At 46.6% G+C, this 15,742-nt stretch overlaps 1 protein-coding gene and 1 long non-coding RNA gene across 9 annotated transcripts in view; one reads left to right on the forward strand and one right to left on the reverse strand.

Moving 5' to 3' along the window:
* LOC105720576 (uncharacterized) overlaps positions 1-10,342 on the forward strand; it is a 42,150-nt gene extending 31,808 nt beyond the window's left edge. The window contains exons 5-7 of one of the 5 annotated variants that reach the window (XR_010338932.1): positions 226-375; positions 1,327-2,281; positions 2,794-3,351. This is a non-coding gene — a long non-coding RNA (uncharacterized LOC105720576). Of the gene's footprint in view, positions 1-225; positions 376-1,326; positions 2,282-2,793; positions 3,352-9,156 lie in introns of those variants that run through there. The other 4 variants (XR_010338933.1, XR_001108186.3, XR_001108184.3 and 1 more) reach the window with 4 other exon arrangements.
* Positions 1-15,742, reverse strand: part of KLHL6 (kelch like family member 6) — a 59,742-nt gene that overhangs the window by 7,940 nt on the left and 36,060 nt on the right. For all 4 annotated transcript variants that reach the window (XM_012457088.2, XM_064366856.1, XM_012457110.3 and 1 more), the window contains 2 exons: positions 9,146-9,595; positions 799-1,036 (listed from right to left, as the gene is read on the reverse strand). In XM_012457088.2, coding sequence (XP_012312511.2) covers positions 799-1,036; positions 9,146-9,595 — 688 coding nt within the window. The remainder of the gene's footprint in view (positions 1-798; positions 1,037-9,145; positions 9,596-15,742) is intronic.

Consider the following 15,742-nt stretch of genomic DNA (forward strand, 5'->3'; position numbering starts at 1 on the left):
AAAGTCACCATCAGTACTTCCGCAAACATGTTCCTAATGAAAAAGCATTGGGTCCTGCTGATGTATACCCAATTACAGCCTAATTAACATGGGAGGGGTCCGGTTTGGGGGAAGGGGAGATGCGTTGACTCATTACTGAATTCCCACCGCGTAGCTCAGGGACCTGTGCCCATAGCAGACACCGAATAAACCCGTGATCACTTTCCCTCTTCTTTTTCTGTGAAGGACTAGACTTGTCCGCCTCCTCTCCAGGTTCTATTAATAGTACAACGCTAGCTGGACGAGGTGGCTCACGCCTGTAATCCCAGCACTATGGGAGGCCGAGGTGTGTGGATCACCTGTGGTCCGGAGTTCAAGATCAGCCTGGCCAACAAGGTGAAACCCGTCTCTACTGAAAATACAAAAATTAGCTGGGTATGGTGGCAGGTGCCTGTAATCCCAGCTACTTGGGAGGCTGAGGCAGGAGAATTGCTTGAATCGGGGAGTTGGAGGTTGCAGCTAGTTGGGATCTCACCACTGCACTTCAGACTGGGGGACAGAGCAAGACTCTATCTCAAAAAAAAAAAAGGAAAAAGAAAAAGAAACAAAATAGTGCAACGCTGCTCACAGTTTAGTGCTTATTGAGCAGCGATGTGCCCTCAGGATAAGACCACCTGAGCTCCTGCGTCCATATCCTGTCTTACTCAGAGCCAGACTGTCGCCAAGTCACAGTTATTCTTCTAGGATGGTTGCCTGGCTGTCAGCAACATACATAGTGCTACTGGGGGCTGGCTTTGGCTTCACGTGGCTCCTGCTTACCTGAGATGTAGACCTCATTTTTCAATGTCACGCATGCAAACTCCACCCACTTCTTATTCTCACTCTCCAGCTCGTGCTCCGTTAGCGGGAGCTTGGCCACCTCCAGGCGGCTGCGCCTCAGGGGGTCCAGGCAGGTCACCTCTGCCACAAACCGTTCATCCTTCGTGCAGCCGCCAATGATCATGAACACCTCGGACTGGAACTCGTGCATCCTGGGCTTGGTGCGCTCCGAAATGATCTGGAAATCAATAGGGGTTCATAAAGGCAAGACAACACAATGGTTCAGAGCTCAGGCCACGAAGCCAATAGGAGCAGGTTCCAATTCCCACACCTGCCACGGCATGCCCACGTAACTTCACCTCCCTGAGCCTCAGTTTCATCATCTGTATCATGCGGTATTGGAGGTAACTACCTTGTAGGTGTGTTTCCAGGATGAAGTGGGATAATGTGTGTAGTGTGCTTCACTCAGGGCCTGGTACATAATAGGTGCTCAATAAATGTTACCTGTTTTTGTTGCTGTTTCGACAGGTCGGGGTCTATACCATCAGAGGCACTTCTGGCCTCTCCTCTCCTGCCTGGTCTGAAACCTTAAATCCTGGAATTTCATTTTGGACTTCCCCCTTGCCTTTAATTTCTTGATGAGATCTCAGACTTTGCTCCCCGTCAGCCTTATGGAAGAGACATCCTGGACAGTGACACATAGAGCATTCAGAGACTCAGGACACAAGAACTAGAAGGAATCGGGGTGTGGCAGGGAGGCAGGAAGACTGGTTCCAACATACAGCGTATGACCTCGCAGAGCTTCCGACAAGCGAAGAAATCCATGCTGTGGGCGTTTGGACCCCGCTGAAAGAGCACAGGTCTGCGAGTCAGAGGTACCAGGGCCCTATCACCGATGGCCACGTGGCCTTCGAGAAGCAACACAACCTCTGTAAACTGCTTGTTCATTTCTCTGCTCTCAGATGACTGTGAGTATTCCTAAGGCATGAGGTGGAGGCGTGAGCAGAGCACCCAGCACGTGCTCGCTCCTCAACAGTCATGCCTGTAGGAGCAGTGGCAGGTGCCATCTTGATATTGCTATAAAAGGAAGAGCTGCCCTTCCCTGGTTCCACTGGCCCCCTGGGCTCCATGGTGAAGGTTCCATAGGAGTGCTGATGGGAGGCAGAGAGGCAGCCACCATTTCCTAGATGGCCAAAGTCACCCATTTCCCTACAAAATTAGGCTGATCTAACACAGACCACACAACTTCGATTTTGTCCACAGGTGGTAACACAGGTTACAGTAGCAAACAGCCCTCAAGTAGTGATGCAACCGGGAGCCACAAATAATCAGACCAGCTGACTCCTAGCCTCGACTTTTCTGTAACAGCCTTTGTTCGGTTGGTCGGCTTTCTGTGCCTCGGAGCCTGGTACAGTGAATTCTGCATCCTCAGTTCCTGAGGCTGGACCATGGCCATAACATCTGTGGCGGCTATTCCTTACAGGTCAGCAGAGTGGGGATGGGTGTGGCTGGGGGACAAAGCCTAGGCAATGGACTGGGCGAGGGTGTGGACAGCAGAACGGTACTGGGGGAAGGGTGGAGGGGTGGGCCAGGGAACCTGGAGGCACCATGAGAGCACCAAGCTGGCAGGACAAGGTCTGGGCAATGGCACCAAAGCCAAGCCCTGCTGCTCTGCAACTTTCTCTCCAGCTCTCAGCCCTGGTTCCTGTCCCAAACCCCATGCCCCACAGCCGAGGCACAGCCTCCGGCACCAATCTGGTCCTCTTTTAGAGCGGATTTAGGTGTTGCAGGCAATGCTTTGAAAACAGCACAGGCCTCCCAGAATGGATTCCCTTGTGGCCCTTTCTTCCATTCTGGGAACCAGGCCTCGGCCTTCACTCTGAAGCTTCCCCCCTCTTATTTGCAATGCCTGCTCTCCTGCCCCAGTGACCTGTTGGGTGATTGAGAGGCCGCTAGGAGAACTGGACTAGCCATGGTCTTACCTCTGACCCCCAGGCCTGGCGCCTTGTTCCTTCGTCCTGACCAATGAAAGGCTCTCCTACTGACTGAAATCCCTGGGTTCCTGCCTGCTGCCTGGATCTCCCCAGAACATTCTATTCTCAATTTCCCATGCTACCACTCCAATCCACTTACCCTGTAAGGCATGGTGAGTAATTTACCATGTAACACTTTGTCCCTTTCTCCAGGAAGCCATTCCTAACTTTGCACACATTCCCATAACCCTGAATTGACCCACAACAGCACTGTTCGTGCTTCATTGTAACTTATTGTAAGACCCTGATGGCAGGAACGGCCCTTTTTCTCCAGTGGATCCTCAGCACCAAGAATAGTACCTGGAGCTTGTGGACGTCTATAAACATTGATTAAATGAGTGGATGAGCTGGGTGCAGTGGCTCATGCCTGTAATCCCAGCACTTTGGGAGGTCGAGGTGGGTGGATCACTGAGGTCAGGAGTTCAAGACCAGTCTGGCCACCATGGTGAAACCCCATCTCTACTAAAAATTTAAAAAAATTTTAAAAATTAGCTGGGTGTTATGGGCACCTGTAATCCCACCTACTCAGGAGGCTGAGGCAGAAGGATCTCTTGAACCCAGGAGGCAGAGGCTGTGGTGAGCTGAGGTCACACCATTGCACTCCAGCCTAGGCAACAAGAGCGAAACTCCATCTAAAAAAACAAAACAAAAAGTGAATGGAGGAGTGAATGAATGGGCAAGCGAGGTCACTCAGTCTAAACTATTGTGGTAGTGAGCACCCACAACGGCCCGCAGTGACCCTGCTTCCTGGTACTCACATCTTGTGCCCCAGTGACCCTGCTTCCTGGTATTCACATCTTGTGTAGCTCCCTCCACACTGTTCTAGAATCGGTCTGTATGATCAACAGATCACAGCAGAAGTGGTGATATATCACTTCTGAAGTGAGGCTGTAACAGGCACTTCCAGCTTGCATCCAGATTACTCTTGCCGTCTTTCTTTTGTTGTTGTTGTTGTTGTTTGTTTGTTTGTTTGTTTTGTTTTTGAGACGGAGTTTCGCTCTTTTTACTCAGGCTGGAGTGCAATGGCGCGATCTCGGCTCACTGCAACCTCTGCCTCCTGGGTTCAGGCAATTCTCCTGCCTCAGCCTCCTGAGTAGCTGGGGTTACAGGCACGCGCCACCGTACCCAGCTAATTTTTTGTAATTTTAGTAGAGACGGGGTTTCACCATGTTGACCAGGATGGTCTCGATCTCTTGACCTCGTGATCCACCCGCCTCGGCCTCCCAAAGTGCTGGGATTACAAGCGTGAGCCACCGTGCCTGGCCTCTTGCCGTCTTTCTTACATCATTTGTTCTGGGGGAGGCCAGCTGTTAAGATGCCCATGTGGCAAGAAACTGCTTGCTGCCCAGCTAGCAGCCAGCAAGGATCTGATGCCTGCCAACAGTCTAGTGAGTACGCTTGAATCCCACTGGAACTTTGCGATTACTGCAGCCCCAGCCAACAGTTTTACTGCAACTTTCTAAGAGACCCTGCGCCAGAAGCACCCGGCTAAACCACTCCCAGATTCCTGACACTCAGAGCCTGTTAGATAGTAAGGGTTTGTTATTTTAAACTTTTCCATTTGGGGGTAATTTGTTATGCAGCAATTGATAACTAACAATCATCTAGCTGATGGGCTTGGCTGGAGTAATGAGACCTGCCTTAGAACTCTGCACCACAGAACTGCCAAGTGGTGGCACCATCACCACATTGTAAGTTCAGCTACATTTGGCAAAATATTAACCCCAAAGTCATGACAAATGTCAATCTGAAGTCTGAGACATGCCAGGTTGTTGCAGACACAGAAGTGTTTGCCAATGAATTGCATGCGACAATCAGGCATTACCAGTTTACTTTCAGATCGTTAAAAACAGAGCAGATAATTGCACCTTAGTGCCTGCTCACTCTCTGCAGACCCTGTACAGGGAAAAGAGTGATCGTATTGTTTCAGCAAAGATGTCATTGGGCTGGAGCCTCTGCCCCCTCTCCCATATCACACATATCACAGTCACCTTTACTATAGACCAAGTTCATGTCTGAAAACGTAGGAGGCAATTAAGTGAAGAGGCAACTTTCCTCTGTCCCCAAAGACCTCTGCAATGAAGGTTCCAGCTACCACTCCCAAATCAAATGAAGATTGACATTTGCTTTTGGTGTTCTAAAATTTCCGGTTGTTACCACCCGTGTAGAGGACAGGCAAGGTTAAAAAAGAAAGATGATGATAGGACAAGAGGGTTAAAGTTGGTAAATGAAGGGTGGGGGAGAGGTGTGTTCACAGAGTAGCCTTCAGGCTACTCTACTGCCATCAGGAGTCAACCCAAGGCCATGCCAGCAGTCAGCAGACTGGATTCCCAGGGAATCGACTGGCAATGAGACCCCAGTTGGGAGGCCTTGGTCGTTGGTTGGTTGGTTCAGTTGCCCAAACTATAAAATGAGGATGAGAAAGCACCTTGAGAAGGATTTGGGAAAATAAGGCCACAAGATCCTGGGACACAGTGAAAAGACTGATTTTAGCCCCAGAGAAGAAAAACGATTGTGAGAGACGAAGCAACGATAAAGGATCCAAGGGCAACGACAACAGCTTCCATTTGTGGGGCACTCAGCACGCACCAGACACTGTACTGAGCATTCCATTCATTACTTAATTCTCAAAACAGCTCTGTCAGTTGGTCGGTATTATTATCCCACATTACAGATCAGAACTGAGCCTTAGAGCAGCTAAGCAATTGCCTGAGGTTACACTGTAAATAAATGGTGCAATCGAGATAGACACCCGATCTCTGCCTGACTCAAAGCCCAGGTTCTCACCATCGAAGAATTTTCCAGATGTCAGAATTCTCTCTCCTCCTAAATCTAAAGTTTATAATGTCTGACTCTGCCCCCAGCACCTTGGAAATACAAAAGGCAATGAAAATATTTCATTGTAGCAATTTTGCAGAAGACAGAGTAGGGATCTTTTATGCCAGAGGAAAGCCTTTATCATCTGCATTTCAAGGACTTAGAAAATAGGAAGCAGAAATAAAAATAGCACAAATATTGGAAGTATAGTTGAGCAAGGCACTGTTAATTTTTAAATTGTTTTTAAAGTGCTATTTATTTATTTTAACTTTTATTTTAGGTTCAGGAGCATGTGCAGGTTTGTTATGTAGGTAAATTGCATGTCATGGGGGTTTGGTGTACAGATTATTTCATCATCCATATCCAATAAGCATAGTATCTGATAGGTAGTTTTTTAATCCTCACCCTCCTCTCATCCTCTGCCCTCAACTGGGCCCTGGTATCTTTTGTTCCCTTCTTTGTGTTCATGTGTACTGAATGTTCAGCTCTCACTTATAATTGAAAACATGCAGCATTTGGTTTTCTGTTCCTGTGTCAGTTCACTTAGGAGAATGGCCTCCAGCTCCATCCATGTTGCTGCAAAGAACATGATAGCATTCTTTTCTATGGTTGTGTAGTATTCCATGGGAGACACTGAATAAATGCTGAACTGATGGCAGTTGCAGAGACTAAGACTTGTCTGCAATTATATGCAGGCTATCTGCTAGACATCCAGCATGGAATAAGGCCTATGTGGTTTCCTAGGCTTTCCCCATCAATCCACTCATAATTCTTCATTTGTTAAATGTCCCATCTTCTCTGATACACCGACTGTTTTTGCAGTACCTGGTGCCATATCTGGCATAGAGTTGATGTTCAGAATTTATTTGCAGAAAATGAAAGCATAGCATCCTTAAATACATGGGATGCTGTTTAAGTAGTTTTTAGGGGGAAATTTATAGCATGAAAGCCAATATTAAGAAAGAAAGTCTCAAATCAGTGGCCTCCACTTCCACCTTAAGAAACTAGAGAAAGAAGTGCAAATTAAACCAAACTAAGCAGAAAGAAAGAAAATAATGATCAGAGTGGAAATAAGTGAAATAGAAAACAGAAAAACAATAGAGAAAATCAAATGAAACCAGACATTAGTTATTTGAGAAAAATCAATAAAATTGATAAACTTCTAACCAGATTGATCAGGAAAAAAAAAGCAGGGGGGACACAAATTACCAATATTTGGAATGAGAGATGTGACAATACTATAGATTCTGCAGGTGCTAATAGGATAATAAAGAAATGCTGTGGACAACTTTACGCCAATAAATTCAGCAACTTACATGAAATGAAAAAGTTCTTTGAGACACAAACTATCAAAGTTCATGCTAGAAGAAACAGAGATCCTAAATAGTCCTATATCTGTTAAAGAAATACACATTATAGTTTAAAAACTTTCCACAAAGAAAACACCACTCTGGTAAATTCTACTACACATTTAAGGGTATGTTTGCAGAGTGAATGAATGAGCAGCGCCTCTAAAGACAACCAAAAAAATTAGAAAAGAACACACAGAAACAGGGAGAAATTCCAAAAGAAACTCAGACAATCCCTGGCCCACATTTGGCTAAGGCTTCTACCAATGGCCTAATGAAGAAGGCTTGGTAGCTAATCCCAGAACCACTGCATAGTCAGGCATGAGTGTTCGTATGTACACACTGTTAACAAGCTGTTCCTATATCATTACTTCCTCTCCACTAAATTTGTTCTTGTCTTTATGAAGTTCTGAATAAAAATCTTCTTCAAGAATTGTTAAGGAGAACCAGGTAGATCCAAATGATATGTTTATTCACCATTCATAGTACCCATTTAATCATTCAACGAGCATTTACTAATTACTGATTCACTATATAGCAGTATTAGAATTCTCTCCTAAGATCTGGAGATGAAAAGTATAATAAGACGTATTTCCTGCTATAACAAGCTCCCAGCCTAGAGATATTTACAGATGATAAATTCAAACGGTTATCGTGCAGCAATTGGTGCTTGATAGAGCAATGCCCCAAGTGCTGTGGAAACACGGAGAGTGGCTGGGTGTGGGGCTCACACCTGTAACCCTAGCACTTTGGGAGCTGAGGTGGGAAGATCACTTAAGCTCAGGAGTTCAAGACCTGCCTGGGCAACATAGTGAGACCTTGTCTCCACAAAAAATTTAGAAATTAGCCGGGTGTGGTAGCGCATGCCTATAGTCCCAGCTACTTGGATGGCTGAGGTGGGAGGATCACTTAAGCCTGGGAGGTCGAGGCTGCAGTGAGCTATGATTGTACCACTATATTCCAGCCTGGGCAACAGAGCAGGACCTCATCTAAAATAAATAAATAAATGGAAAAGTCTCTGGAGAAAGTGAAGCGTCGACTGGGTTTTGAAGTAGTAGAAGTCAGCTAGATGAAGAAGAGGAGAAAAGCATTTGAACAACACTCGTATTGACCTGGAGGCAGAAAAAGCACATCTACTTTGGGGAACCCCAAGCAGTGCATTATGACTGCAGCAGAAGCGGGAGGCTGGAGAGGATGCTGAAGAAGCAGGCAGGAGGTTAATGATGTAAGACCAGGCTCTGGGAACACCGGCAGGAAGTATGGGCTTTATCCTGAAGGTGATGGGGAGCCAGTGAAGAAGCCAAGCCCAGGAGCAGGAGGATCAGACTTGGGTTTCAGATCTTCCAGCTGGTGAATAAATTGGAGGGAGGCCAGACTTGGGGCAGGGAGATGAGTTTTGAGAAATTTCCAGAAATTTAGATGATGAGAGTCCAAATCCAAGAGATGCAACGTTTCACCAGAGTGGGCGAGGACAGGCAGCGCCCCCATGGAATAGTGACTAGACAGGGTATGTTCTTGTTTTTGTATTGTTTGTTTGTTTGGAGATGGGGTCTCACTCTGTCGCCAAGCTGGAGTGCAGTGATGCGATCTTGGCTCACTGCAACCTCCTCCCGGTTCAAGCGATTCTCCTGCCTCAGCCTCCCGAGTAGCTGTAGCTGGGACTATAGGCACGCACCTTCATGGCCAGCTAATTTTTTGTATTTTTAGTAGAGATGGGGTTTCACCATGTTGGCCAGGATGGCCTCAATCTCTTCACCTTGTGATCGGCCTGCCTCAGCCTCCCAAAGTGCTGGGATTACAGGCGTGAGCCACCGCGCCTGGCCCAGGGCATGTTCTTATTTGTGTGTGCAGTGTGGCCCCCAACCTCCCACCCTTCCACAACTGGCAAGAGGAAGCATGGGCCAGGCGTGGTGATGAGTGATTTCTACATCTCACCTAATCCTCTCAGTAACTGTCTGAACACACGGGATCAGCCTCACAGATCGGGAATCAGGGATTCTGGAACTGCCTGACTCAGCAATGAGCAGGGCAGTGTTTTCTCCTTAATGCCCTAAGGATTTTTGAATCTGCTTCACTTGCATCTCTATGAGTCCCTAGCTAACTCCTTACTTCGCTGGTTAAATATAGCACCCCTTATCTTTGACTCACCTCATTGCCAGAAAGGTGGTACATCCTGGCTTCCTGGAGCAGCGGGAAGACCTCTGGACACTGCCTGATGAGAGGATCTGCTTCTACCATCTCCACAAAGTACCATGGGTCCAGAAGCGGTAAGCGCACGTTCTCAAGGACGTAGGGGAGTAAGCAGAGTCGTTCTGATGGCTTGTGCCGGACCCAGCTCATCACGGTCTCAAACACCTGAGCCTCCTCAGTCACGTAAAGGTCATCACTCTTCAAGATGTGGTGCAGAGTGTCCACGGGTAGGTCAAGGAACTCCTCAGAGTTCAGAATCTGCACAAAGTTTTGAACGATGTAACTCTGAACCTGCTTCTTTAGAGTGTCCAGCGAGTGTGTATCAGCCAGCCTCAGTATTCCAACACAGTTTTCTGGGTTCAAGGCTTCAGTGAGGAAGCTGGCACAGGCATCCACCATCCGCAGGAACTGATGGAATAGAAAGGGTGGAAAGGAGGCCAGAAAATGATGAATCCACAAGAGGTTTATCAGTGAGTTGTGTGTAGTAGCCAAAAATTAGAAACATTTGTCCAACAGGACTGAAATACATGTAATACATTCATACAGTTGACAGCTCTATAGATACTTAAACACATGTGGTAGGAGAATATTAAACAAAATGGAAAATGTTTATAATGTATTGAGTTTTAAAATCCGTTCATTGGATCTGATTAAGCCTCTACATTTAATCAGCAATTTACGGGAAATACAGGGGAAAGAGGAACCTGCTAAGTGACGCCATGGGAAACGATCAGCAACATCCAGACTGTGGAAAGCACCATATATGTTCTTCCCAGGGCTCTTCATTCCAGGGCCCAGGAATGTGGAAAAGCCCTTACCTGAGATATGCTGGTCTCATGACAGAAGGGGAGAAAAGATGGCAGAACCACACAAAGGCTTTTAAAACTGCTCAGACGGGGTGCATGCTACATTCATTTATGCAAAACCATCCAGAGCAAGTCACATGGCAAAATTTATCATCAAGGGAACCACAGTTCTCCCAGAGAAACAGGTATCGTGGGATAGACAGGGAATATACTATACAGATAACAGAAGGTACAACACACTAATAAGACTATGAGAATTTTTCTAGTTTGGTTTATTTATATATTTTGTTTATATACTCTAAGATGAATAAGTATCACTTTTGTCATTAAAAATTAATTTATAAAATTACTGATTGGCTGTCAGATCCCCTTTTTAAGTTATCAGCATTCTCATAAAAATTCAAGTCCCGGCCGGGCGCGGTGGCTCACGCCTGTAATCCCAGCACTTTGGGAGGCCGAGGCAGGTGGATCATGAGGTCAAGAGAGCGAGATCATCCTGGCCAACATGGTGAAACCCTGTCTCTACTAAAAATACAAAAAAATTAGCCGGATGTGGTGGCACGCACCTGTGGTCCCAGCTACTCGGGAGGCTGAGGCGGAAGAATCGCTTGAACCCAGGAGGTGGAGGTTGCAGTAAGCCAAGACTGTGCCACTGCACTCCAGCCTGGTGACAGAGCAAGACTCCATCTCAAAAAAAAAAAAAAAAAAAAAAAAAAAATTCAAGTCCCTTATGCTTATACAGCACTTTACAGATAACAAAGCGCTGTTATATGCATTGTATTTTTTAATACCCATTTTACAGATGAGGTGTCTCCAATGCATTGGTTCATTCTTATTTGTCGTTCTCTGGAGCTTAGCTTTGAACAAGTTCAGCCTCCTAGCTCCCTTCCCTGTGGACTGGACTCCTTATAGGGTCAAGTTCTTGGTGCACATGGATTGATCAATTAATGGGAGGAGAGGAGAAGGGAGGCTCAGGAGGCACGACCTGGTCGGGGAGGCCTTCTGACGGCAGGTTCTGGCGAGAGTAGGGATGGTACAGACCTGACTGGGGAGCGATGGCAGGAGCTGGGGGGAGTGGGGCTATGGAGCCTGAAGGTTGAGGGTGGCCAGGACTGATTCTAAGAGTGGACCAAGGTGACCCAGGCTCTGGACTTTACTCCAGAGCATTCCAGAGAACACATCCCTGACTTTTTGGATCAATCTCTATTGTAAAATATTTTCTGTGTCAAACCACATAGAACTGACAGTTTAAAAAGCATTTCTCAGGCTGGGTGCAGTGGCTCATGCCTGTAATCCCAACTCTTCGGGAGGCCAAGACAGGCAGATCACCTGAGGTCGGGAGTTCGAGACCAGCCTGACCAACATGGAGAAACCTGTCTCTATGAAAAATACAAAAAATTAGCTGGGTGTGGTGACAGGTGCCTGAAATCCCAGCTACTTGGGAGGCTGAGGCAGGAAAGTTGCTTGAACCTGGGAGGTGGAGGTTGTGGTGAGCCAAGATCACGCCATTCCACTCCAGCCTGGGCGACAAGAGCGAAACTCTATCTCAAAAATAAATAAATAAATAAATAAATAATAAAAGCATTTCTTTGAGGGTCAATGCAAAGTTGGAGAAGGCCTGAATTCTGCCTCAGAGCCCGTGTCTGCTGGCCTCGACTGCCGGCAGCTCTGCTCTTCGCATGAGCAACCAGGGGAACGGTTGAGACTGAGGCTGCTAACACCTGCTTGGTCGTTAGCAGATTTTTCAGTTCAAAGAGTAAAAACGTGCAACCAAGACTAAGCCCCTTGAGCCCTCCGAACCGGATGCCAGAGCCCTATCTGGCCCTGTTCACAGAGACATCTATGAGAGCTGAAAGGAAACTCACTTCAATGGTAGCTCCCAGTGTGAAATACCACGACCATCATGCCAGTGTTTGCATGAGGGAAAAACTAAATAGATATTTCTAGGTATTTAGACTATCTCTGGGAGCCTGCACAAGACCTGATAACAGTGATTGCCTCTGTTGGTGATAATGAAACGATTATTATTCATTTTAGGTGCAATAATGGTTTTATGTTTGTGTTTAAGAAGAATCCTTATCTTTTAGACACATAACTGAAATATTTGTGGATAAAATGAGCAAAGCACTTCACAAATCATATGCACATTATGATCCTATTTTTATAAAAAATAGAATAAAGTCACAGAGGCCAGGCACATGGCTCACATCTGTAATTCCCATCCAATTTTCTCATTTATAGGGAGAATACTAGAAGGTAACATACAAAATGCTAGCAGGGGTTATAAAGTTTTTAATTGTTTGAGTTTATTGTATGACCAAGTTTACTATACTGAGCATGAACATTGTAAACTCAGGAAAAAAAATATGTAAAATAAACACTTTATTGTGATTTTAAAGGATACAATGAAAAAATAAAAGGTAAAAACTAAGAGAGCACTAACTGTAGGCCAGACTCTACACACTAAGAGTTACTCGATCCTCACCACAACACCATGAAGGAGGAATTTCTTATCATCCCTGAGGAGGCCAGAGCCAGAGAGCTAATCTCCTCAGAGACTTACAGTTAATCAAAGATAGAACTAAAGTTTGAACAAGTCATCTCTGATTCTGAAAACGCATGTTGTTTATGTTATTTTTCAAGTGCTTCAGGTCAAATAACGCGTGTGGCGGGCAAAGGCTTGCCAGATGCCAAATGTCATTTGCACAAGTCACTGGGTAGTTCAGATGACCTGATCTGCCCCGACACAGAAAGGACCAGCCAATTCCTAGTCCTGCTTGATGGCTATGGATGAGCAAAGAAGGAAACCACAGAGGAGAATCCAGTCGAGTACGGAAGCCTGCATTTGTCAGAAGCATTGACCCAAACTCGTCTCTCTTCCCTCCACCTGTCAACTCACCCCTCCAGCCACCTGTGTATGGACCAAATGTGAATCAAGCGTGTGTATTTTTTTATTTTACTTCATGTTTTGGAATACACGTGCAGGCAGAATGCGCAGGTTTGTTACCTAGGTATACATGTGCCATGGTGGTCTGCTGCGCCTATCCACCCATCATTTAGATTTTAAGTCCCGCAGGCATTAGATATTTGTCCTAATGCTCTCCCTCCCCTTGCCCCCCACCCCTGGACAGGCCCTGGTGTGTGATGTTCCCCTCCCTGTGTCCATGAGTTCTCATGGTTCAACTCCCACTTATGAGTGAGAACATGCGGTGTTTGGTTTTCTGTTCCTGTGTTAGTTTGCTGAGAATGATGGTTTCCAGCTTCATCCATGTCCCTGTAAAGGACATGAACTTATTCATTTTATGGCTGTGAGCATCTATTAATATTATGTAGGCGGCTTCCAACTAGTGCTGGGAGTACAGAGGTGAGCAGAGACAAAGTGCCTGTGCTCACTGAAGCCGGCAGACGAGTGGAGGCAGCAGATGCTAACCAAGTGATACAACACGGAGTGCGACAGAACAGTGGAGACAAAGGCTATGCACCCAAGGCCAGGGATTCCACCACCTGAAACCAGGGACAGTCCCACTCCCACCCTGCCATCTCCCACAGTCTGGCTGTCAGTCCTCGCCAGGACTCTCCCCGACAGAACCCCAGCTACGTTCACACCCGTCTCCTCGCCTTCTCCAAGGAGTCCCGAAGCCGCCCTGTTGTGTGCGTTCTGGTACTCCTGCCATCCCTCAGCCTGGCTGCCTTTCCCCATCTCCACCATCTGTTATAATCCTATGCCCCTCACCCAGACAAGTCCGACTCCAGAACCCAACTTTTAAAGGAAAGATCGCCCACCTCATTTTCAACAGAGAAATCCCCACGCAAGTTTACCTCAAGAAAGAGGACAACGTGAATCTTACAGCCATGACTCTATTCACATAGGGCTGTTTCTCTCTTTCTTTTTTTATTTAAATTTTTTTTTTTTTTTTTTTTTTTTTAGATGGACTCTCTCTCTTCTTGCTCAAGCTGGAGTGCAGTGGCATGATCTTGGCTCATTGCAACCTCTGCCTCCCGGGTTCAAGTGATTCTCCTGCCTCAGCCTCCCGAGTAGCTGGGATTACAGGCACCCGCTACCACACCCAGCTATTTTTTTTTGTATTTTTAGTAGAGACAGGATATCATCATGTTGGCCAGGATGGTCTCGAACTCCTGATCTCAAGTTATCCGCCTGCCTTGGCCTCCCAAAGTGCTGGGATTACAGGCATGAGCCACTGCGCCCAGGCAGGGCTATTTTCTTGATTCAGAGTTATTACATCTGGGATCAATGGATGGATCCAGAGAGTCTGTCAACCCCTACAATAATATGTGAACATCTGCACATGTGGCATTTTTCTGGGAATTTAGTTGGCAGGGGCAGGTGAGTTATTCCCTGGTATCCACCCACCTGAGGACAAAAACCAACACAAGAGGGAGAGCCAGAGAGGAGGGGAGCCGGAGAGGAGGGGAGCCGGAGAGGAAGGGGAGCCGGAGAGGAAGGGGAGCCGGAGAGGAAGGGGAGCCGGAGAGGAAGGGGAGCCGGAGAGGAGGGGAGCCGGAGAGGAGGGAAGCCGAGCCGGAGAGGAGGGGAGCCAGAGTCCTGATTAGTCTGTGGTTGGAACTCCACCTCTGGATATTTAAACTTCTGGGTCAGTAATTGTTTAAGGGCTGAGCACAATGGCTTAGCCCTGGAATCCCAGCACTTTGGGAGGCCAAGGTAGGAGAATTGACTGAGCCCAGGATTTAAGACCAGCCTGAGCAACATAGTAAGACCTCATTTTCACAAAAACGTAAAAATTAACCTGGCATGCAATGCATGCCTGTAGTCCCAGCTACATGGGAAGCCGAGGAGGGAGGATCGCTTGAGCCTAGGAGTTCAAGGCTGCAGTGAGCTATGATCATACCATTGTACTCTAGCCTGGGTGTTGGTGCAAGACTCTGTCTCTAAAAAATTAAAATACAATAAAAAGGAAAAGGAAGAATTGTAGAGAAATCCGACATATTCATGAAGTTCATTCCTGAAAGCTACCTCTTCCTTGATGGCTTCTCCTAGTGATTCTAACATGGAATCCCTCTCCTCTGTGCTCCACTGGGGACCTCATTTGCCCTGTTTGTGTAGCATCCAGAGCATTTCCGTCTTGTACTATGGTCAGCTGCGACAAGCACCTCAAAGCAGCTTCTAGGTCATACTTGTGTATTTATTTCTAGCAGCGTCTAGCAAAGAGCCTGGCAAAAGAAGAGACAGAGGAAGGACATACGTATCAGCTACCAGGTACCAACGTCTGCTAGACGCGTTCCCATTCGTGATTTCACCTAACAAATTTTATTTTTAACAAGCCTATTTTATTTAACAGGTAAGAAAGGGAAGGTGTGAGAATTAGCATTTGTAGAGAAGCACGAATAAAGAATGTAAAGAGCTGTGCACGTCCACACTGGTAGGAGGTGGTACGGGGGTGCTCCAGTCAGCATCACGCTGTCTTTGTAACTTGCTGCATTGTTGAGCTAACAAAATGCCAGGGGGGTCTGAAGAGGCTTTATGAGGACAAGGGTAGGTGAGGGATCTCCAAGTTGCCAAAACTCCCCCAAAATATATTTCAATAAACACTTTTGAGTGTGAGGGGTGTCGGGCAGTATCATGTGATCCCAACCAATGGCTGGGAAACTGTTGATGTACAGGGCAATTGTGGGAACCAGAAATGGATTTTTTTTTTTTTTTTTAAAGATGGAGTGTCGCTGTGTCACCAGGCTGGAGTGCAGTAGTACAATCTTGGCTCACTGCAACCTC

The sequence above is a fragment of the Aotus nancymaae genome, unplaced genomic scaffold (assembly GCF_030222135.1).
Source record: "Aotus nancymaae isolate 86718 unplaced genomic scaffold, 86718_ANA_hifiasm-v0.15.2.pri h1tg000067l, whole genome shotgun sequence".
NCBI lineage: Eukaryota > Metazoa > Chordata > Mammalia > Primates > Aotidae > Aotus > Aotus nancymaae.